Genomic DNA, 23,241 nt, shown 5'->3' with positions numbered 1-23,241 from the left:
TACAGCGATGCTGGTCTTTACACTTCAGGGACAAGACACAGCCACCCTCCCCTGGCACAATGATTGCCCAGCCACTAGGTTGGGGGATGGAAGGTGTAGGCTGGGAGGGCCGCTCGTGTTCGCCAACCCACTGTACTGAGCCTGGCAGCTGCCTCCGGTGGAACGATCGTTGGGCATCTCTGCTGTCCTGACCCTTCAATCTCCCCTGTGTGCCAAGGACCCACCACCCTCCTCACTCCCCTCACCCCATCACAATCCAGCCATCAGGGTCCCCTGAAGCACTCGGCATCTTCTCCGTTACTGCGTCAATCACCCAGTTAAGAGCATCGTGACTCCAAACCACACAGACGTCTGGGGCTCCAATCTGGACCCTTGCCCTTACCAGCTGCTCAGCCTTGGGTAAGTGACAACTTTTTTTTTTTAAACCAGTGTTCTCTGTGCTGAGTCCTTATATTCTTCACCAACACATTCACGGTTAAAAAAACAAAAGCCTGGTGATGGGTATTAAGGAGGGCACGTTCTGCGTGGAGCCCTGGGTGTTATATGCAAACAATGAATCATGGAACACTACATCAAAAACTAATGATGTAATGTATGGTGATTAACATAACATAATAAAAAAAACCCCAAAATATCCACAAAAGCCAGTTTTACTTTAGTGTGTCTTTGATGAAGTAATACAAACTATGTATTTTATTAAACCTTGAAAAAAAATAATAAACCAGTGTTCTCAACTGCAGGAAGGAGTTAAAACTACCAGATGCACACAGGGCTTTACATAGAGGGATCAGCCAGTAAATGATCACCATTACTATTATTTCCTCTTTGGTCTAGCCTTATCTTCTACCCTTAAAGCCCAGCATCAGCTTCCAGTGCTTTCCTACCAAATCCCGCTCCTTCTGTTTTGGCTGGTGGAGTCTGCCTCATGCCTTTTCTGTCTGTAAATCCTCAACCCTGATCAGCCTGTTTTCTTGTCCCAAGAACGTGCATTTTCCATATGCTCGCCAGCTGGCTACCAGCTCCGTCTCCTAAAGGTTAAACTTGTGTTCCGGAGCATTCTTTCTGAGCATTACCTTTTCTTAAAAAAATGCAATACATCCATGGTTAGGAAATCAAAGCAGCCACACACACACACACACACATGCAAACACACACACGCACACCCACCTCCATACATGTCCATGTGAAAAATCATCTAACTCTAAAGAGTGTTTCACAATTCTCCAATAAACTTTTATGTTTTCCTGCCACAGAGACTTCTGTAAATTGACAGGCTATGTCATTAACTGAACTCTGTAACAACTGAGCCAAATGCATCAGCTGTAGACAGCTTCTAGAGAAGGCTTCTGTGATCTCTGGGCCATTGCCTTCCACCTCCTTGCTTCTCCGCACCCCCGGCCCCTACCACAGGCACATCTGTGCTTGTTTCATTGGCCTTCTGTATGCTGTAACCAAGTACAGGCCAGCTGCGAAGGAAACAAATCCACGCCCATCAGAGCGCTTCTGACCTGCTCTGTGGTTCTGCTCTTCCCAGCTGGGCCAGCCTCCATCTGGAACCAAACAAGGACCCAGGGGTTCCAGTCAACACAGAGCTTCCATTGCAGCTCGTCGTGAACATGTGTGCCTTTTGAGACATCCACTCGCCCAGTGTAACTTGAGAAGGCATGTGTAAGGAGTTTGGGTCTCCTCAGATGTGGGGGTTAGGTTGAAGAAGGCTCTGGTTGAGAGAATCAGCCTTCAGTGGCTGTGGCTCTTCCTGGGTCTGTGGAACTGAGCACATTCAGGGACCTTGGGCCAGGGGTAAGGAGCGTGGTGGAGTGGGTGGGCAGACGTTAGGGGGAGGTTGGAGTGGGAGGAGGGGCTGCTGTAGGCTATTGGCTACCCTCTGTGAGGCTGAGCAGAGCTGGAGCTCTGGTAGGCAAAGCCAGGCCTAACCGAGGACCTGACATTGGGTTTGCACACCCAAGGCTATTCAAGCTTAAAGTCTGGGGGATGCGTCTTCCTGGTGAAGCCAAATAAATCTCTAGGTAGCCATAAACTGACTACACAGATTTCATTTCTGAACACAGGTTCAAAGGTGATAAAATAAACGCAGATGGTTTCTCCAAGCTTCAGTGGAGGGTTTTTACATGGACTAACCAAAGTAAAAAGCACACACAAACACACATACAGGAAAGGGAACGGCAAAGAAATCCTCAAAAATGCCAACCCAAAGAACCAAATGAACCAAAGATCACCCTGGAGAAAGCCTTGTTAGACAGAGACGAGAGGGAGAGGTAGCAAGAACAAGGCTGTCTCACGCATTTGCAGGAAGGAACAAAACACACATGTGCACACATCAGAAAATCACAGGTTGCTAGCAGTTCTGCTAAGGAGGGTTAGAAATACCTTTCCTGGTGTGTCGGCTGAGGGTTCAAGGCCTGTTGGTGAGACTGGGCCAGGGAAATGGGGCAAATTCTCCCTTAGGGACTACATCTTGTGGGGTTGGTGATTGATATACTTTAATTAGGGCTAATACTCCACCTCGAAGTTTGGAAGTTTCTACCAGAATTTCAGAATGAGAACCTGTGCAAATCCCCTGATAGCTAATCATCATCATCATCATCATCATCATCATCATCAGTAACACTCAAAGGGACTTACGAGCCAAGAACTGGATGATTTCATTACATTGCAAAACAATCTCATGATGTAGGCACTACCCTCATTTTATAGACCAGGAAAGAAAGTCTCAGAGAGGTTAAGCAATGTGCGCGAGTTCACACAGCTTGTAGATGGAGGCCCCCGAGAGACTTATGGGAGGGCACGCAGAATCCCCCCCAATGGCCAACAGAATTCTCATGGTAGTTGCCCTTAAGGAAGTGAGGACTGTCCAGTCTGGTCCCTGCCCCTCTGCGCAGTAGAATCTCACGATGCTGGAAGCCCCCACCAGGACAGGTGCATTATCTGAGGACCTGTGGCTGCTAGTGGCAACAAAGCTGGGCCAGAGCCGGTCTCCTCCCGTCTGGTGAAGCTCTTCACACTGCAGCACCCCTGCCTGTGTCCTGGATCTCCAACAGGACATCAGCCCGTACGGAAAGATGGAGGCCAGTGTGGCGTTCTCCCGGAGCAAGACACTAGCCCGCCAAGTTGCCTCTAGGGCAGAGAAGAGCTTAATTAGGGAGCCATGGCAATGGTAAGTATGTACACTAGATAGAAAGAGGCCTCCTGTGAATCTTGAGGAAGGCTCTGCCCCGGGCCCACAAGCCTGACATGTTGACTTTGGCAGCCCTTGAATGCCCTCTTATGCCAATAAAGTTACTCACATGGAACCGGGTAATGCGTTGCCGCTTTGCCACCCAGCATGGGGGAGGCTGAGCCGTCCCAAAGGCCTGAAGGCTGGAGTTCCTTTCTGGAAGGTTTTCATCCCAACCCCACGCTCTCTTTGTCACCAGAGCTGCACTCAGCCCAGAAGCACGTCGCTCCAGACTCTCTCTCCACGGGCAGGCAAATTCCTTCGCTGGGGTGCTGTTGTTTAGGGATGGTGCCTTCCTGGGCTGGGGGCTCTGTCACCCAAGCGCATCTCTCCAGGCAGCCGGACCCTTCAGACCTACTTGGAATAGCAAGTGCAGAAGAGGAACTTCAGTTCCAGTCTGAGAAGAGGGCTCAACTGTAAGACAGCCATTACTCTATCAGCAGGTTCATTATGTTCTTGGTCACGAAATAAGGCCACAAGAGGTTTCCGTGCAGGCAACTACGTTTTCCTTGTCCCTAGGACAGTAATGTTCATTCTGAAATGCAAAGTGTTGCATGGAGCGGGGCGGAGGGGCCTAGTGAAGAGGAAACAGACTGCATCCTCATGGCAGCCGCGGATTTAACTCTTCACTCTGCCACATTTGCTCGATGATCATGGGCAAGTTAAATCCTTAGCCGCGTTTCCTCCCCTGTAAACTGGAGGTGATAATGCCTACCTCAACAGACTTGTGGCAAGGAAGGGTGGCCGTGTTTGCAAGTGCCCAGCAGAAGGTGGGCACGAGGCCAATTCCTCACGTCCTGCCTTCCTTCGTATTTTAGGCGCCCGGAATCGAGTGCAGTATGATGGTGCTCTCAACCAAAGCCACTGCGATTTGTTTCAAGAGGTTCATAAAGAACGCATATTTTATTAGGCAGGTGTTAGATCTCAGGGGCATGGGCTGCTCTAGCTGGAGAACACTCGGGCCTTGAAGGCAGGGCGATGTAGGGAAGGCCCAGGACAGGGCCCCAGACAGAACAACAGTGGGTAGTTGTGCCTTCTACAAGATGGGAGATGAGAGTCCTTGGGCTCTAGCACCAGGGGGAGCGTCTGCTTCCCAGTGGGGAAGGGCTTGGGGAAGCCCCTGTGTCTTCCTCAGGTCTGCCTCTGCGGGCGGGTGTAGCCATCACCCCAGGGATCCCTCTGGGACTCAGGAGCACCTTCCTGCCACTTGAGCTTTTACCTCTCAGAACGACGAACCCACCAAAAATGATACAGAGGAATACGGCAGCTAAGAAAGGAGAGGAAGGGAAGGAAGGAGGAACTATCTCCAATGCTTGCCCTATGCTAGGAAGTCCACAGTGGTTATTTCGCTGAGTCCTCATGATAGCCCTGTGAGTTAGCAAGAATCCCCACGTGATTTCTGACCCTAGGAACCCCAGGCTCTGGAGAGCCTTCAAAGCCTGGCCCCCAGTCACAGGGAAGGGAGGACCTGGGATCTGAACCCAGATCTGACTCCGAAGCGCGATCATTTTCCAATTCCTCATGCAGCTCTGGGAGAGACCCCCAGAGAAGGGAGGAGGCCATGCGCCCAGAAGATCTCTAGTGAGGAAGTTCTCTTCTGTCTGTAGATTATTCATGATCCATTTCAACTGGCTTCTGGGTAACCATACAATTATTCTGTTACAAATAGTTAAAACATTTTTTCCTATATGCCTAAAAGGATGAAAACCACTTACAGAAAGCAAAACAAAAACCATAGCCAAAAAAAAAAAAAAAAAAAATCCAACCCTTAACCCCAAACCGCAAAACAACAAATGTGCTGAAAAGAGACTTCCAAAACTAAAATTGCCAGGTTTGTTGTTACTGTTCCGGGACCGTAACCTTGGAGCAAATCAGAGTTCTAACTGGCAAAAGTGACAATAGAGAAAAGAGAGCAAGTCCCCAACAGTGAACTTGCTGGCCAGAATGAAGTGTGGCGCTCAAAGCTACTGTGTGTCCTTCCAGTGGACATGCCCACAGCGCATTTAATGAACTAATCAAACATGAAGTATACCAGGAGGGGGAGGGGCATCACTGTGTCTACACACAACTCTGACAGCATCTGAGTTTAACAAGTTTACTAAAACGACAGCCATGGCCTTGACAAATACTGAATGCAGAATACTGGTGTACATAGATTTTACAGAGCGTCTCCCGAGAGCCGGGTCACAAGATAAGGTTTAACAGATGGGAGAGGCCTGAGGGAGGGCAAGCACACGGATTTTATTGAGAAAAAAGCTTATATACTGTAGGGTTGCTGAAGTTTAATAAATAAAGGTCAACTTATAATATATAAAAACAATATAAACATTTATATGCTACATGCATATCATATAATTTAAAGTAATAATTTATATATGGGGAGAGATGCCGATTTATGTTCTTCCGATTTTTCTCGACAAGGCACACACGCAGGAGGTGTCTATCCGTATCCATCGCCAGCCCACAAGTTTATTGTTTTCTGACGTCAGTGCTCGGACATAGGTCTGGGACGTTTTGCACTGAGAGTTCCAGTGTTTATCGTCAATCCCCCTGCAACCGTTCTTGACAGGCCTGGCTTCTTTACATCGGGTCTCATAAAAATATTGTTTGACGGGAGAGTTGCCGGTTTTGATCTCCCCCAGCACCGTGACCTGGTGTCCCCGAATGTCGATGGCCGATGACTTGTCAGTTACCCACAGACTCTCGCTGTCGCATACAGAGTACTCCCCCCGGTGACTCTTGTGCTCGGCGTACCTCTTCCTCCGTGACGTTCTGTTGGCGGCCACGGGGCTGCCTACGTAATCCTCCACGAGATACAAGGGAGGGGGTTCCAGGGGGGTGCTGTCACTCAGCAGGACCCGGGGCGAGCTGTAACGTCTCTGCTGCCGCAACAGCTCTGTGTCCATCGCAGTCACGGGCTGGAATTCTGACTTGGCCAGCTCGCCCTGCTCCGGCCTGCGGGGGGCCCCTGCTTTGGGCAGAGTGCTCTGGTAGTTCTCCTTAACGTCCACCATCTGCTTGGAGAGCTTGTTTTTCAAGATATCTGCCTGGATCAGCTTAATAATCAGGGAATTTAGCGAGTCTTCAGGCAGACTCCTTTGATCCATGTTGTTACCTTGGATGCCACGGAGATACGCGAGAAATATCACATAAAACAAGATGGACATCACCTTGTTCACCTGTAAGATCTGAAAAGGAAACACAGGGGTTAATGGCAGGCTGTGGCAGCTGAATCCATGTCATTGTGGGTTGAGCAAGCCTGTGAGAGGCAGCAAGAACACCCAGCTCCTCTCTGATGTCCAGAGACCAGGGTTGTCCATCTCTTTCCTTGGGAAGTACTGCCTCTGTACGAGTCCTTTGAATCTCTAAAGTGCCTTTTCCTCCTACACTTCCACGTGCCTCTCCCTCAATAATCTTTACTCTAGCATGGTGACTGTGTGCTAGGGAAAGGGGAGTGCGTGTGCGTGTGTGTGCGTGTGCGCGCGCGTTTGTGTGTCTTGTGCTCGTGAATGACAGAGAGGGCAAAATAATTTTTTTTAAACTAAATAAACCAAAAACATGAGTGGCGAGGTCTTCAGTATAGAAGAGCTAGGGCTGTCCCCAGGACCCGGGTCCCCAAAAGCCTCCAAGGCAGAGGGAGGAGGAGGCTCGCACTTAGGACTTTCCTAGACAGAAATCCCCCAGGGCCATCTGCATTTGAGGTCTGCGCTTATCTGCAGACTTCTGTTGTGTGTGGATGACGTCCTGCCACTTCTTTAGCTATCACTTGAGCCTGAGAAGACCACGGTCCACTCCACCTTGGCAAATTATGAAGTTGTACCTGAAAATTATAAAGGCATATTTGCATTCTTTTAGCAACAGGAGCAGACTTGCAATGGTCTTAAGGAACATAGCTCTACCGCCCTCCCCCACACCTAATGCAGCTTCCGGGTCTCTGGAAGGAATACCCCGAGGCTGGGGATGGGTCAGATGCCTGCACACTGCAGCATCAGAATGGGCTCATCCCTGGCCAGGGCCCGTCTGGTGGAGCTGTTCTCCCGCCCTTCTAATGAGCATGAGGGCTGCTCCCCACTCTATGAGGGGGCCTGGCTGAGCTCTCCAACAGACATGCCTCACCAGGACACCCAGCTGCTTCCCAGAGACCCCTCCCCCCAGAGCACTACCTGCAGAAGTTGGAGGCACGGCAATAACCGGCTCAAGCTAATGGGCTGGACTTGCCCTGAACAGCAAGATTCCTTGTGGATTCCTTTTTTGTTTTTTCTTGTTCGGCCTTTTAATGTGAAGTTTCTAGTACACAGTGTTTCTTTTGGGGGCTGCATTTTCATTTTGCTATCTCCTCGTTTAAATGGTACTTGAACCCATCCACACTCTCCTTCTGTTGCCAGAGCAGAACCTGGACACGGGGTTTCTGTTGGGTCCTTATGGGATTATAGGGCTGATCTCCAGATACCTTTCCGGCTGGTCTCTCCCTCACTAGAGCAAAGCCCAGCTTTTCTGAAGGTTGGCGCTGGACGGAGACTCTTCAGGCGGGGAGGGCTGGCAGCAGGAGCGATCTCCACTTGCACTCTGTGATCTACACCACCCCCGTGGGGTAGCCAAACCTTAGTTACCATTGCTACCACCTCACTGGCCCCCAGGGGCTCACGGTTTCCTCTTTAAGGCTCTAAGCATGGAAAATAAAAGCCCTTCCCTCGGTTCACCTTTGGTATTTGCAGAGAGACTTTAGTAAATCCAGGGGGAAAATAGAAGGGAAATAAACAAGAGAGACACAGTAATCAGAGAAGCGGCCCTGCTTACCAAGTACCCATGTCTGAGCTTGCCCACGCTAACTTGCTCCCGGGACTTCCAGATGCAGCCTCTTTCCCCGTCTTGTCTGAAGTACTGCTCTCTTGTCCCAAAGGCCAGCAATGCTGCAGGCACTTTGCTCCAACTTCCTCTTCCTGGCTCTTGGCCCACCTCTTTGATAAAGGGATCATCTTCCTTCCATGGGAACCACTTTTGTGGACAACTGACTCCTTCAAGGTCAAAGCTGAGAGAAGGATTCTAGCTTTGCTGCCCACCCCTAGAGACTTCTCTAAGAATCCTATTATCCTAAGAAAGTGGTTCCCACAGGATAACTACTCCCCCTCCCACTCTGCATATAACTGACAATCCCTTCAATGTTGCAGGCCCAACAAAATGAATCTTGAACACACAATGTATGGCATGCATGCAACTAGAATTGCATGCCCTTTCTCCCCCCTCCAAACGGAATACAGCTGCAATAAAGCAATTTGGGACTAAAAGTCTATCAGAAAACAATTTGTTAAATCCTCCCAAAGCCTGGCCACTGTAAGCTAAGAATACACAGGGTACCTGCTCATGGGGAAATAGATCAAGGATGGTCAGCGAGGGGAGGTCCCAGAGGGAATGAGAATCGATGCACAGATTAGCCAGGAATGACAAGGGTGCATGGACGGGAAGAAAGACGGATGGTGCCATTGGACTGGGGCTACAGAGGGAAGTGTCTTTATGGCTGGGGCCTGAATAGGAACCAAAGGGTTTAAGGGGTAGAAGAGCCATATAAAGGAAGCATTGAATCCAGCTCCTTCATTGTATAGATGGGGAAAACCTAACTGCAGTTGAAGGAGGAAGAGAAACGCACAGGATAGAGGGATCCTCTGCACTCCCTGCCTAGCTGCCCTTTTCGTCAGATTACAGCTGGGCAAGCACACCCCGGCCCCAGCCCATTTACTCTTCCAAAGCTGCCTGAAAAGCTTTAGGAGCCATGTGCATGTTCCCTTCCGCTGGCATCCTTTCCTCACCTCTCCTGTTGAAATTACACTCATTCTTCAGTGCCCAGTTGGGAAGCGAGGCCCCCAAAAGCAGGCCTGCCAAAAGCAGCAACCACCACTTCCTTTGCATTCCTGCCGCATGTTTCCGATTGGATGTGGTGGCAGGTATGACAAGCCTCAGGGCTCTCTGTGTTTTACTCACTAGATTCCCTCTCCTCCATGGCCAGGAGCCCCTTCCCGCCTGTGCCTCTGCACTGCGTCCAGGCCACGGTGCCACGGTGAATACACAGTGGAGGTTATGGTCTGGGTGCAGGGAGGCGGGGACGGAAGTTGAAGTCAGAAGAGCGACCTAATTTGGAGGGCTCACTGGAAAATAATTTAGAGGCAAGGTGGTCGCAGGAGGGGTGACGGCATTTGAGCCAACACTCCAAGCCCCCTGGGTGCATGCTCCATTGTCCCATCAGACCTCACTTACAGAACACATATTTGAAGATAAAATTCTTAAGAATTTCAAAATGACAACCACAAAGCATTAAACCCTGAGTGGGGGTCCCCTTCTTGAGTGCAGGGCCTGGGGCGATGGGCACTGGCAGCACACCCATGAAGCCAGCCCTGGCTGCAGGAGCTAGAATGTTCCATTTTGGTGAAATTGTATGAAGGTAAGAGTAGAAAACCATTTTTGGTCAAGAGGAATGGGCAAAGCCCACTGAGTGCTGCATGGGAGGGGGGCACGTTCAGAGCTGTGGGCAGGAGCCATAACTTCAGCTGCAGTCTGGTGGGGAGAGCCTGGGGATGCGCAAAATTAAAAGGCTCTCATGACGACCTGCTTTCCTCCTCTGGGCAGTGGCAACCAAGAAATGTGGGAACCAAGGGCGCTTGGGTGGCTGAGTCAGTTAAGCGTCTGCCTTTGGCTCAGGTCATGATCTCAGGATCCTAGGATGGAGCCCCGCATCAAGATCCCTGTTCAGCGGGCAGTCTGCTTCTCCATCTGCCCCTTGCCCTACTCATGCTCTCTCTCTTTCAAATAAATAAATAAATAAATCTTGAAAAAAAGAAAGAAAGAAAGAAAGAAAAAGAAAGAAAGAAAGAAAGAAATGTGGAAACTAAATGGGGCAGTGGGAGAAGTCAGGATCGTCAGGATGGAACACTGTATCATGGATATGGCTCAGAATTGCAAAAGCATGCTGATTATAAAAAGCAGAATAACGTGTAGTTGATTTTATTACTATTTTTAGTTTCTGTCCAGACAATACTCACTGTTGCACCTAGGCGGACTGCTCCTACCACACCACCTGGCTGTGCACTGCCTCTGGGAGCCCTAGGCATTGAGTGGGTTAGAACCCAGGTCTCCTGACTCTTTTAGACAACTTTGCCTCTCTCCGGTCCCAAGCACAGAAACTCAACACAGAGGGGCGCCTGGAGGGCTTAGTCCTTAAGCGTCTGCCTTCGGCTCAGGTCATGATCCCAGGGTCCTGGGATTGAGCCCTGCTCGGACTCCCTGCTCAGCGGGAAGCCTGCTTCTCCCTCTCCCGCTCCCCCTGCTTGTGTCCCCTCTTTCGCTGTCTCTCTCTGTCAAATAGATAAATAAAATCTTAAAAAAAAAAAAAGGAACAACACAAAGAAATCAGGCCATATGGGTGGAGGTGGGGGTGAGACACACATGAAAAATTAATAATGTAAGAAAGTTTCCAAATGCCTCTTAGCATTGGTCCTACCCATTTCTGGAGCTCCACTGTTTTTACCATCAAATCCAAAACCTTACCATGATACTTGAGAACAAGCTGTGGGAATAAATCATCTGTAGACTGGTAAGGGTTTCTAACCCACTTGTAAGGCTGCATTAAAACCCAGCACGGGTGCCTGTGGCCACCACCTTGATAATCTGCTTGTAGCTTTCTCATAGTGAGCATGTCCAAGAATGTTGCTACTAGGCCTCTCCAAAACACAGATGTTTGAAGCTGGAAAGGACCCTGTGTAAACCCCTCATTTTTACAAGTAAGGAAACTGAGGCCCGGTGTGGGGACGGAGGGAGTAATCTAAGATTAGACCCCTCAGTAATGGCAGAAAGTGACAGAGGACACCCTGTTCTAAAGCTCAATACATAAATGTGGCTTGGGCATCAGCAACATTATTGTGAGGGGTTAATAATGAAATCTACAGGAAAGCTCTTAGCACAGTATCTGGCATGTAGTGGTACCCTGGGAATGTTTGTTGAACGTGAATTTGAGTTCTCTGCACTTCAGAGTTGCTGCATGCCTGTCCACACACACATACGAGGTACCAAGCAGCTGAAGTCAGGAATTCCTTTTCCACATACAGCCCACAGCAATCTGCACCAACACAGAGCTTTCTCCCAAATGCCACTGCTAGCAAGTGCTTGGATCTCAGACCAGCCACACGAGTTGTGGGAGAAGAAAAGATTATCGCAAACTGGAAGCACAGAGAAGAGGAAAATCTCAAAAGCAAACAAGCACGGGAAGGTGTGAAGTGTTGTTTCTGAATAAACTGGGCACAAGAAGAGCCTAGATCTGATCTCTGGCTCCTTCTGATCACCAGAACCTGCATCTTCCACCCCTGGGCTTTCCCCAGAAGGCTAGTTCCCTGGAGTGGGGAGTGAAGAAAGGAAGGCTGTCCTGGCTTGACCCAGGCAAGACACGTCAGTGAATTTTTCAATTTAGAAGGACCTCTATTCTCCTTCTCTTTTGGTCACTGTTAATAGAGACCCCCAACCAAGCATCCTGTTGTGTTATCATTGGCTGTATGTCTTCTCTTGTCTGAGGGGCCATGCCTTCTTCATCCACACGTGCCCGCTGCCTATCACGGGACTGGTCCATTGCAGAGTCTCAATGTCTGCTTAGTGAATGAGTGCCTACCACAATCGAGACCTGCCCAAGACACTGCTCACTGGCCTGAGATCCTGGATGGGCTTCTGCCAAGCCTGGTCTGGAAGCCACTCAACTCTGCCTACTTTTCCCAAAGAAAATATAAGGCCTGGCTCTGAAGTAGGCCATGGTCCCCAGGCTCTTCTTGGCTATAATTGGAAAAAGACCTGTTAAAGACCTCAGTAAAACCCCCTTCCTACACTCTCCCCAGTGCCCATTTCCCCTGCTTGGAGTTTTCCAAGATCCTGACCAACTAGCAGATGCTATTTTCCTCACTTAGAAATGCTTTCCCACATATGGTGTTTTCTCAGTCCCTGGAGCAACATTCCTACAAGGTTTCACCATCCCTCAAAATATTCAAAAGAGAGCAATTTCTGATTTCTCCTTTCTGGCTCAGTTTACAACACACACACAGAGGGTTTTTGGGCAAAGCAGCTGAAATGGAAAAGAAAGCTGGATGGAGAGTGGGGTGGGACAGGACCTGAGCCCACAGCCACTCGTGTCTGTCCCCATCACACACAAACACCTGGGGCGCTCTCCTTTGACTTCCAATTTACCTCTCCACGACTAGCTTCCCAGCACCCGTGCCTCCTCCTGACCATGGACCTAGAGACCTTGTTTGCTGCCCACGTGTGGAGTGAAGGTTTAGCCTGGTTGGAGTGCGGGCATCAGGAACAAAAATGCGATGTGCCAGGGACCGATATACATTAACTCTTTAATCTCGGTAACAGCTCCTGTGAGGTAGGTACCAACATTCGTCATTTCAGATGGGGAGACTGAGGCACAAGACGGTTAATAACCAGCTAACAAGCAGAAGAGCCAGGATTTGATCACAGCCTGGCTCTGGAATTGATGCCCTTACGGATTATGCTATGGGGTCTGTCTGTCCCTGCTCTCGAACATTCCAGAGAGTTTATTTCCAGAGGAAGTTCAAGTTCCAAGGCTGGAACCAAGGCAGCTGCAGGTTGAGCACCTCCCCGGGAATCCTCAGCTCTGGGCAGAGTTTCTAGGTGTTTGAGGCTAAGTGTTAGGGTGGCCTCCAGACCAGGCTTGGCAGAAGCCCATCCAGGATCTCAGGCCAGGGAGCATCCTGCTTCTTCCTCTGCATATTCTCTGTGAAAGAACAAACTGCTGTCCCCCTTAGGCCCGATGTCCTCCAAGGCCAGTCCCTCTGCAGGTCGGCCAGTTCCTCTGCAGGTCCCCCATCCCTGCAGAGGCCATGTGTTATAGTGGCCGGAGCACCAGATGCACTATCTCAAGGCCTGGCATTGGTGCCAGCACTGGAAATGAGGGTGACTTACAAGTAAGGCATAGAGGCTGTGCTCTAGCTGTCCTCAGGGAGGCATGAGATCAAGGTGGAAGCACTTTTTAATGTGCCAAGTTTTTAATATGCAAATTCAAGAGATTTCATTATTTCTGTTACAGCCACATCCTCTGGAGGCAAATGCATTTCTCTGGCTGGATTAACAAGGACACTGTCCAGCTGTATCCAGAGGGCCTAAATCTTTGGAGAATTCCTGCAGCTATGACATGGTCTCTGACTAATGCTAAGGGCCCCAAAGACTACATCCTGCCAGATAACCCTAGTATCTTGTTCAGGGACTGGAAAGGGGGAGAGGTGGGAAAGCGATAGATTTAAAATAGAATGACAAAAAGGAAAGGAATGTGGTGGAAATATTAGACCAAGGCCATATAGAAGACTGGCTAAGCTTGCTCCCCATATCTTAATCTTAATTAATTCAAATTGGCTTTGTTCGGAACCCAGGTCCCGAGGCCTGAAAATTAGTCAGTGGGGCCATATGAAGATGTTCTGACCCATGACAAGGCTGGTTGCCGGGAGAGAGAGATCCTGGTGGAACCTCCGCTGGGGATTGGTCTGGTCTTGGTTAATCTCTTTATTAATGATCCGGAAGCAGGAGAGAGCAAAAAGTGGCAGATTAATTAAAATGCACAGATGACGCTCAAAGGGAAGGTGCTACAAACACCGGTGAGGACAGATCAATTATTCCCCAGCACCCGTGAGGGTTGGCAGCCTGGAAATAGCACGATGAGATTCAAACTGGAAACATGTAGGTTAACTCACTGGGGGCAAGATGAATCCAAAACCAACAAGGGAGGGAAATGCTTGTAAAGGGATGAAGGGAAGGAGCGACTTGGAACGGCTACAAGGAGTAAATGAGAAATGAACTCACATGACTAGGGCTGTGTGGGTTTCCATGGCCCCGTCTTGTTCCCCTATAGCCCTACGGGTCTTTCCTAAATTCTACCTCATTCACTCTGAGCACGACTCTGGAGTGGTGGCAACTCTTATGTTGCCTGTCTTATGAAGCACAAAAGTACGTAAGTTGAGCTTCAGAGAGGGCAAGAAATAGAACCAAGATTGGAGAGCAAGTGGATGGCTGTCACCAAAAGATGCCAACCAGTGTGCTCTGCATTCCCCCAAACTGGAAGTGAACTGGGACCAGAGGAAGGAAGAGCTCTTCTCTGTGCTTCACTTGGTGACATCTCATTTGAGAGCCCTGATCCCTGGGCAGAACCCGCACCTATACAGTCAAAACTGGCAAGGGTAGAGTCTGGGAGATGGACTGCTCTCCTGTTCCTCTTGTTAAAATACTTAACTCCAGGTTCAGAAATTGTCCGACACGGGCAACACTTGGCCTGAGATCTGGGATCGGACAAGGTCCTCAACTTTCAGGGGCTGCTGGCTTCCCAGGGGAAACAAGGCACACAGTCAACAGGGAAGGCCTATTCTAGGACAAAACAAAACAAAATAGAGAACCTCAAAAGGTTTCCTCGCCTCCCTCAGAAAGAAATTTCTGAAGCTGGTCCCCCTTGGAAACCTGAAAATGAGGAAGACAGATTCCAGAATGGACAAGGAGCCCATATCCAAAAACCAAGCTCGATGCCCTGAGATGGAAGTTGAAAGCTGTGAGTTTGCTTTGCACAGCTGTTGGAAGAGGAATTCTACATTGTTCAAAGCATACTCTCCCCTCTGGCCCCAAGGCAGTGAAAGACGGAAGGTATGGCATATGTCAAAACAATGTGCCTCAACAGCTCCAAGAGCAAGGTAGTACAGTTATTCTCCAGGCCACGGAAGCCTCCGGCGTGGCCCTGTCTTGGCAAAGAGATCTGAAAGGAGCTTGTTATGCCAACACAAGCCCCAGGAAATCCAGATTTACTTTATCCTTTGCATACTACATACTCTCATTTCATGGCCAGAGGGTGGACAAGGAAGGATCTGCAGAGAAAATCTGAGTCAATCCAGCTACTGGCCATAATGGCATGTATTTATACATGTAGTTTCTTTGTTCTGGGTACTAACACTGATCCACCACTGTGCATAAAAGTGTGCATGCATGGGTTTATGTGTGTGTGGGCATGGGCACCAACACACACACACACACACACACACACACACACACACACACACACACACTGTAGTCCCCAAGATGAGGATGCGTTACAGCCAGGCTCTTTCTAAATTATTGTGTCATTTAATATCCTAAGACATTTTGATTTTGGTTTTGTTTTCTGCATCGGGAGAAACCCCATTTTCCGAGTGTGAAAACACAGAAGAGAAGGTGGCTTCAGTTATATGGACAGTTGGGGGTACAGCTGGAATTCAACTCTTAGCATCAGAGAATAACTGTCCAAGTCAACCTTCTGCTTTAGATTTGTGCCTCGTGTTGGAGTTGGGTTTGGTCAGAAATCTGCATTACCTGCAAAATGCTATACAGCTGTAAGTTAATGTTATTACAAGGTAGGGGCTGCTGAGTAACTGATCTTTTTTTTTTTAAGATTTTATTTATTTATTTGACAGAGACACAGCGAGAGAGGGAACACAAGCAGGGGGAGTGAGAGAGGGAGAAGCAGGCTTCCTGCTGAGCAGGGAGCCCGATGTGGGGCTCGATCCCAGGGCCCCGGAGATCATGACCTGAGCCGAAGGCAGACGCTTAACGCCTGAGCCACCCAGGTGCCCCATGATCTTTAATAAATATAATAAATGATGATGATGATGATAAATTATTTATCTAGTCCACCCAGCCAAGGCTGGGTCTCAAAATGGCAGAAAAAGAAGTTGGCTTCATCTTGAGAGCTGGAAGCCGAGGGAAATCCTGAAGCACAACTTCCATTCACAACTCTGGATGCCTCTTCCAAACCAAGACCGCAGCTGACTTGGCAACGCCCATACCTTTGTGCATCAACCAGAGCAGCGGCAGTGAGAATGGGATCAACCCAAACCATAATGGTTTGGCCCCATGAGGACTTGGCTGCAGTGTGGTCAGATGGCAGCCTTTCTCCTCCAGGCTTGGTGATGAGGCCCGTGTCAAATATAGCCTCTGTCTCCCCCTTAGACTCCCCGCTGACCCCGCAGCCAACCTCCTTTCATGAGGATGAGGGATTGGCAAATGGTCTGGGGCTATCTTTGGCCTGGATCCCCACTCTAGGAAACTGTGAGGTCTGAAGACTTCCCATGCCACGGCTTCCTCCTACTCCTCTGGGCATCTCTCCCCTCTGCTCAGCCTGGCCACCATCATTCGCCTGAACACCCTGACAGACCAGGAAACCGAGGCAGGAGAGACGTCTGTGTGACTTCCTGAGCCTCTTCTCACCCACTTGTAAAGTGATGGTGGGATGTGCACACAGGAAGAAAATCAATCTCCCACCCAAACCTGAGTGTGCAGTAGGCACTTCATAAACATTATGACTTGATTCCCAAACAGTCTACGGCTCTCTTTCTGGGCAGCTGGGCGAGACTGAAAACCATCCCAGAGTTTGTCCTCTGAAAGCAATTTTGGCACCAACGCTCTCAACCCAAAGCTGTCTTTAATCACAGACACAGTCATAATAATCGCTTGTAATAATAGCTAGCATTTACTGAGCCATGCCATATGCTAGGGACTTTGTGGGACACTTTACATGGATTATCTCAATTAATTCTCACAGATACGATTATTATCCCCACTTTTCAGTTGAGGAAACTGAGGCTCAGAGGGATTAAGGCATGTTGTCAGAGATCACACATCAACTGAGAGGCAGAGCCAGGGTGTGAACCCCTGTCTGGGTGACCCTGCGGGCCTTGCTTACAGCCAATAGTGCCTAACACCTCCTAGTTCATTCCAGAGAGTCTAAGAACCTGCCACTTGCTTGCAGTGAACTAGGCAGTGAGCACCATGCTGGTATATTAATGCTTCTTTCCTTTTTAGAGAAAGGGACATCCAAGACAGGGCCTCTGAAATGTGAAGAGTACGTTTCACAGTCTAAGCTTGGTATCACCAATTCATAGTGGCTGAAAAATATACTGACGCCACTTATGGCTATTGGGCTCATTTATATACCCCCTAGCTTCCCAATAGGTAAAATGCTTCTTTCCTCCCTCCTTATTTGATGGTGAAGAAGACCAAGAACCCAGGGATTCTTTTTATAAATTGCTGGATTTTTTGAAGGTGGGATAGATTTCTGATTCTTTGGTTTTCTTTGTAGTATATTTGCAGTTGGCAAGGAGAAACAAAATAATGTGGATTCCTGGCACATTTCCTGCTCTGATTTATGGATAAAACCCAACTCGGCCACTAATGAGCTTTGTGGCAAAGAGAGAATCATTGCTCGTCTTAGGGTCTCAGTTCCCGATGATGCTTCTCCACAGGGTGCTGCTGGTCTTTGGGCAGGGTAGTTCTTCATTGCTCAGTCTTGTCCCCCCCACACAAAGCTCTGGCCCCCATCTACGGAATGCCAGTCATGTCCCCCCAGTCACGGTGACAACAGGAAAAACGCACTCACACTCTTGGAATGCCATCTCACCTGGGGAGGCTTTATCCCTCCTGGTTAGGAATCACATGATATAACATTGGTGGACTAAAGTACTGTGTTCTTAGTGGTTCTAAACCATTTTTGGATCACTGACCCTTTCCAGAATGTGACAGAAGCGAAAACGTTTTTCCCCTAAGAAGCATACATGTGCGCATAAAAGAACAACTTTTCAGCAAATTTTCAATTCAGACTCCCTGAAATCTCACCCAGAGGCCCAAAGATCCTAGGTGAAGAATTCTCAAACTAAAGAATATTCCTTTCATGTTTATTTATTCATTTGAGAGAGTGAGTGTGGGCAAGGGCGGAGGGAGAGAATCTCAAGCAGACTCCCACTGAGCGCGGAGCCCAACACAGGGCTTGATCTCAAGACCCATGAGATCATGACTGGGCCCAAACCAAGAGTCGGATGCTTTAACTGACGGAGCTACCCAGGCGCCCCTCAAACTGAAGAGTTTTAAAGGTTCTTTCTAGATGGAATACTCTTATTTTTCTACTACCGTCTGCCAACCCTGAGCCATTTCTTTGCCAGACCAAATGATCCTCATTACTGGTCTCATTTTTGGGTCCTCCCCATTTCTCTGTGTCACTTTGAAGCTGTGGAGCCAGGTACCCACATCCTAATCCACTCAGATTCTCGTAGCATGGGAAGGTTATGGCAGGAAAGTGACCTGCCCCAAATGAAACAACAAATTAGTAGAAGAGCCAGAAATAGAAGCCAGCTCTCCAGAGGACCAGCCCTGTGCTGCTCATTTGGAACCAACACAGGACACTATATTTAAGAACACCAAGAGGGAAACCTGTCCACAAGGCTCACTGGCTGCAGAACTTCCTCGAGGAGGCAGAGGGGCCCCCTGTGAGGCTGACCAACATGGCACCTTCAACACTACAATGTGAGAGGGCTGCAGTGTTCATAACCTGACCCAGCCAGAGACGTAGCCCACAGAAACAGAATCCTTCCCTTCTTCTTCCTTTCACAAATATCCGTGTTGCCTCAGCACCATCCCTCACATGATACCCACATTCCTCAAGGGCTTTGGGATTTTATGCGTTTTCCTTTCCATGTCTGATCCTGCCATCAGGCTGGATGGCCTCATGTCCACCCTGATGGCTTTTCCATCCCTTTGGTCTTTCTGTTCCTCAACGCCCCCAAGACCATTATGTTGGAAAACCTCATTGTTTCTGAAGAGCTTCTCTGCATTCCAACCAACTGTCCTTATGATTCTAAGGATGCCGAACAGCACATGCTCTGATAGCACATGCTCTCGGAAGAAAAGCTGGTCGCAGAACCCTGGAAGCTTGCGAGAGCTTTAAGCATAAGTAGAGGCTCTCTTGATATATCAGGTATTGAAAATGGGTCAATCTGCAGGAGGGTCTAGCCAGAAAATACACTGGGGCCAGATATCACACAGAAGCATGTTGTCAGTTTAAAAAAGGCTGCTCATTTCTGACACTCCTGTCTAGAGGTGCTGTCTACGTGCCCTCCCCTTGTATGTGGGTGCCTGTGGCAGTTTGACCAGTACAGTATAGTGAAGTCATGCTAGATGACTTCCAAGGCTAGGCCCTAAGAGGCCATGAAGCTTCCACCTGTTGTGGGAGCTCTGAGCTACTGCGTGAATCACCTGACAGTCCCAAGGCCAGCATGCTGGAGAGGCTCCCCTTGATGGTCTTCTAGATGGCCCTGCCAAGGCGCGAGTCTTGCAAGTAAAACTGACCTAAATAATCCAGACCAGCCCGTCAGCTAACTGAATACCACCAAGTAACCTCTGTTAAGGCCACATGGCACAGAAAAATCACCCAGTCCAGCAGTCCCCAAATTCCTGACCCACAAAATCATGAGAAATGCAAAAATGGTTGCATTTTATGCCACTAAGTTTGGGGTGGTTTGCTACATAGTGAAAGTAAGCAAACACCCAGAGCGGGAAAAACTATATAGATTAAATGTGTCATTTGTTAGTTTCAAGGATGACATTTCATGAAATCTGCCCAGAAGCGTCTGAATAAATTCCTGGAGGACAGATCTAAAATGGACCTTTAGGACCACTGCCAGCACACTGCTGATGACTTGAGGCTGGAATTGTGAAGGGGAGGGGTCCCCTGGAGCCGCCAATCACCTGAGGGTGTGCTCCAGCTGGGGTGCTGCAGTCCCGATGGGCCTGACTGCAAAGTGGCAAAGCGGGGGTGTGTATGTCTGTGTGTGAGTCTGTGTATATATCTGTGTGTGTGTGTCCATGTGAATATCTGTGTGGATTGTGCACATCTGCATGTGAGTGTGTAATGTGTATGTATATGTGTGTCTTTGTGAACATGTGTATGTATGTCGGTGTGTGGGGTGTGTCTATGTGCACATGTCTGTGTGAATATTTGTGTGATATATGTGTTTGTGTGAATGTGTGTGTCTGCGCAGGTGTGTGGTGTGCATGTCTGTGTGGATATCTGTGTGTGAGTGTGTAAGTGTGTGTGTGCACACACGTGGCGTCTACGTGTCTTTATGAATATCTGTGTGTGGTGTGTATGTCCATATGTCTGCATGAGTGTGTGGCATGTGTGTGTGTGTGAACACCTCTGTGAATGTGTGTGTGTGTGGTGTGTGTCTGCATGTGATTGTGTGGAGTGTGTGACTGTATGCACGTGTGTGTGTGTGTGTGCAGTATGCTGGGAGAGGGATGCTGACAAGGGGAGAAAACCCAAGTGTGAAGAGGACTCCAAAGACGGGGGGGGGGCTCCTCCCAACTTGTAGTCACTGTGAGACCCTGGATAAGCCTTTCCCCCATCCACCTTCCAGGCATCAGTTTGCTCTTCTAGAGTGAGGGGATCAGAATAAATCATCCTCAGATCATTCCAGTGCTATCAGTGTGCCCCCCAAAGGGGGTCTAAGGCAAGGCTCTGGGCTGATTCTCTTTCTGGCCCCCCTGCACACAGAGGATTGAGAGATGGCTCTGGGGGTCTTCCTTAACCCCCGCCCTCGCCACACACACGCACACACACACATGCACGCACCCACACTGCACTGGCTCTGCTCGTCTAAAGAGTAAGGCACATGGCTCCAGTGGCCTTCTTGGGTCCCTGTGAATTGGAAACATGTAAGGACAGGCAGGGGAGAAGCCCAGGAGACAGAAAGAGAAACACTGGGTCAAGTTTGCATTTCTCATTATTTCTCCAACCCTTCTCAAATTCCTTTTGTTTAGAAACCTCCTTGAGTTTCTGAAGGCTTCCCCCTCCCCCATCCCACCCCTGAAAAACTCTAGGAGCTCCTCCAGCCTGTAACCCGTCCCGATAACACGTTCCATATGTCGGTCACTCTCTGCATGAAACGTTTACATTCACTTTTCTGGTCATATTATCCATGGGCTCCCCACACCGCCTCTCCCTAGAACAGCCCATCCAGCCCCTCTCAGGCCTTCTGTTCAAGCACCGTGGGTTTGGGTCAGGCTGGAGTGCTCTGTGCTTTCGGGCCCAGGCCAATCCCCACTGAGGAGTCTTGCAGGTTTGCCTCCAGCGGGCCTCCGCCCCAGCCCACTGCGTCCGCTGCCACCACCAGCTGCAGGGAGACCCTCCTTTAAGCACTGGGGCTAATTGAGCAGTGCTCCGACTGAGCTTGCCACATTATTTGCTTAAGAGCGTGCTTTTCTAGCAGCGGTAACACAGCATTCTATTGTTTTCCTTTTCCCAGCCTGGATCCCACCTCGTCCCGTGGCTAGCCACCATGGTAAATAAAGGCCAAAGAGATTTTTCCAAATAACTTCCAATACTCCTCATGGGGATACAAACAGACCTTCCGTCCCTGCTCACCCACCCCTACCCCCATGCACCCCACCCCCTCGCCCCACCACCCCTTGTGACTTTCTGATACGTCTTTGGATGATTGGGCTCGACTCTTGTAAAACACAATGCATGGCTCTCACACTAGTTTTTGTGGGTTTCCCAAAAGACAGAAGGTGGGTTTCCACCGCTTTGGAGGGGTTGCGCTGGAAGGGCCAAAGACCTCAAATTGGTCAAGGGAGTCTGAGGACTGTGTGTAGCCCCTCTTCCTCAAAAGCATAATTGTATTTAATGGCTTCATCCTTACAGGGGCTCTGGAGAGCAAGTAGAGGACCTTGAGACAGGCAGTGAGGCATCCCCTTAACCTAATAGGTGCAGCCAGGGGCAAGTGGAGAAAACATGAGGTCCCAGGGGCTAGACTTAGGGCTCAGGGCCTTCCAGAACAGACACGTGGGTCCCAGGCAGAGAAACACACCTGGGGACACAGCAGAATCATCAACTCTCTTACAGAAAGGAAGGGTGATACACCGAGCACCTGCTATTTGCCAAGAACTGCAATTTAAAACTTGTATCCTACTGTCTTTAGGTTTTTTGGTCTAGATGGATGGAATTAGGAAAATTAAAAGACTGTATTTCTAAGGGCGTCTGGGTGGTTCAGTTGGTTAAGCGTCTGCCTTCAGCTCAGATCATGATTCCAGGGTCCTGGGATTGAGCCCCGCATCAGGGTCCCTGCTCCGTGGGGAGTCTGCTTCTCCCTCTCCCTCTGCCCCTGCCCTCCCAACTCGTGCTCTCTCTCTCTCTCTCAAATAAATAAATAAAATCTTTAAAAAATAAAAGAGGGTATTTCTATTTTAAGGCTGAGAAATTTAGGGCATAGAGGTGGTGAGTGATAGGCTCAAAGTTGTCACAGCTAGAGGTAAAACTAGAACCTGAATCCCTGCTCCCTCACTCCTGGTCCTACAGTCTTCCCAAAAGACAACCGCTCTACTATCAAAGGCCTAAAGTGTCCAGAGTGCAGACACCATGGCTGTGATCCTCCAGGAAGCGAGCTCCTTCAGCTGTCTGTGAACTCTGGGAGAGCCCCCACCGTACAAAATGCACACTGCACTTTTCTCTAGGCTCACTGGATCTTTGATGTGCCGGCTTACACAAAGTGGGTCATTCCCGAAGCGGGGCTACCTCTGGCTGCAAGAGCGACCCCCTGTCCCGGCAGATGGATGGGGCCTGCCATTGGCCCAAGTTCAGCATCTACTCCTTTACAAGCCAACCCTATTCCCACCCTCCCCCAACCTGCCTCCTTTTAGTGTAAAGATTTACCACATTCTGGAGATCAAACAATAGGTTAAGCAAAAGTGTGTGTTAGAAACAATCTTTCTCCACAATACCTGCATTAAGAAAATGACAACAATAATGAAGGAAAACATGGCTGATGATGGGTTTGGATGATGCACGGTGGCTAATGAGACAGCTGAACTAATGTAACTGGGGGATCCGACTTCAGAAGCTCCAATTACGCTTGATGGGCTTGGCAAGGCACCCTGCAATTTGGTGCTAATGAATGGATTAATCCGGAGGAGAAGCTGGAACCCAAGAATGTGCAGGAATGTGTCCTGATGCCGTGCTGGGCATGCCATGGTGGGGCCAACAAGGACCTGATGGATTGAGGTGGAAAAGCTTGTAGGCTCATGGCGGGGCTGTCATTTCTGGCCAACCGACTGGCTCTTCCGCCAGTGGACCGACTCACAAATAGAGCCATCTATTTCAGGGAGATCTATTTCAG

General features: G+C 49.2%; 1 protein-coding gene across 2 annotated transcripts in view; it reads right to left on the bottom strand.

Moving 5' to 3' along the window:
- Nucleotides 1-5,628: 5,628 nt before the first annotated feature.
- NTF3 (neurotrophin 3) overlaps nt 5,629-23,241 on the bottom strand; it is a 67,508-nt gene continuing 49,895 nt past the window's right edge. The window contains exons 1-3 of one of the 2 annotated variants that reach the window (XM_088025540.1): nt 11,906-12,032; nt 11,563-11,568; nt 5,629-6,423 (exon numbers count right to left, since the gene is read on the bottom strand). In XM_088025540.1, the coding sequence (XP_087881666.1) occupies nt 5,629-6,402 (774 nt within the window). In that variant the 5' untranslated portion in view covers nt 6,403-6,423; nt 11,563-11,568; nt 11,906-12,032. Of the gene's footprint in view, nt 6,424-11,562; nt 11,569-11,905; nt 12,033-23,241 lie in introns of those variants that run through there. The other variant, XM_028121242.2, reaches the window with a different exon arrangement.

Source organism: Eumetopias jubatus, unplaced genomic scaffold (assembly GCF_037043125.1).
Source record: "Eumetopias jubatus isolate StellerSeaLion01/CBP00866 unplaced genomic scaffold, mEumJub1_p1.0 scaffold_8, whole genome shotgun sequence".
NCBI lineage: Eukaryota > Metazoa > Chordata > Mammalia > Carnivora > Otariidae > Eumetopias > Eumetopias jubatus.
Note: the sequence above shows the minus strand (reverse complement) of the source record. Positions and strands in the feature narration are given on the sequence as shown.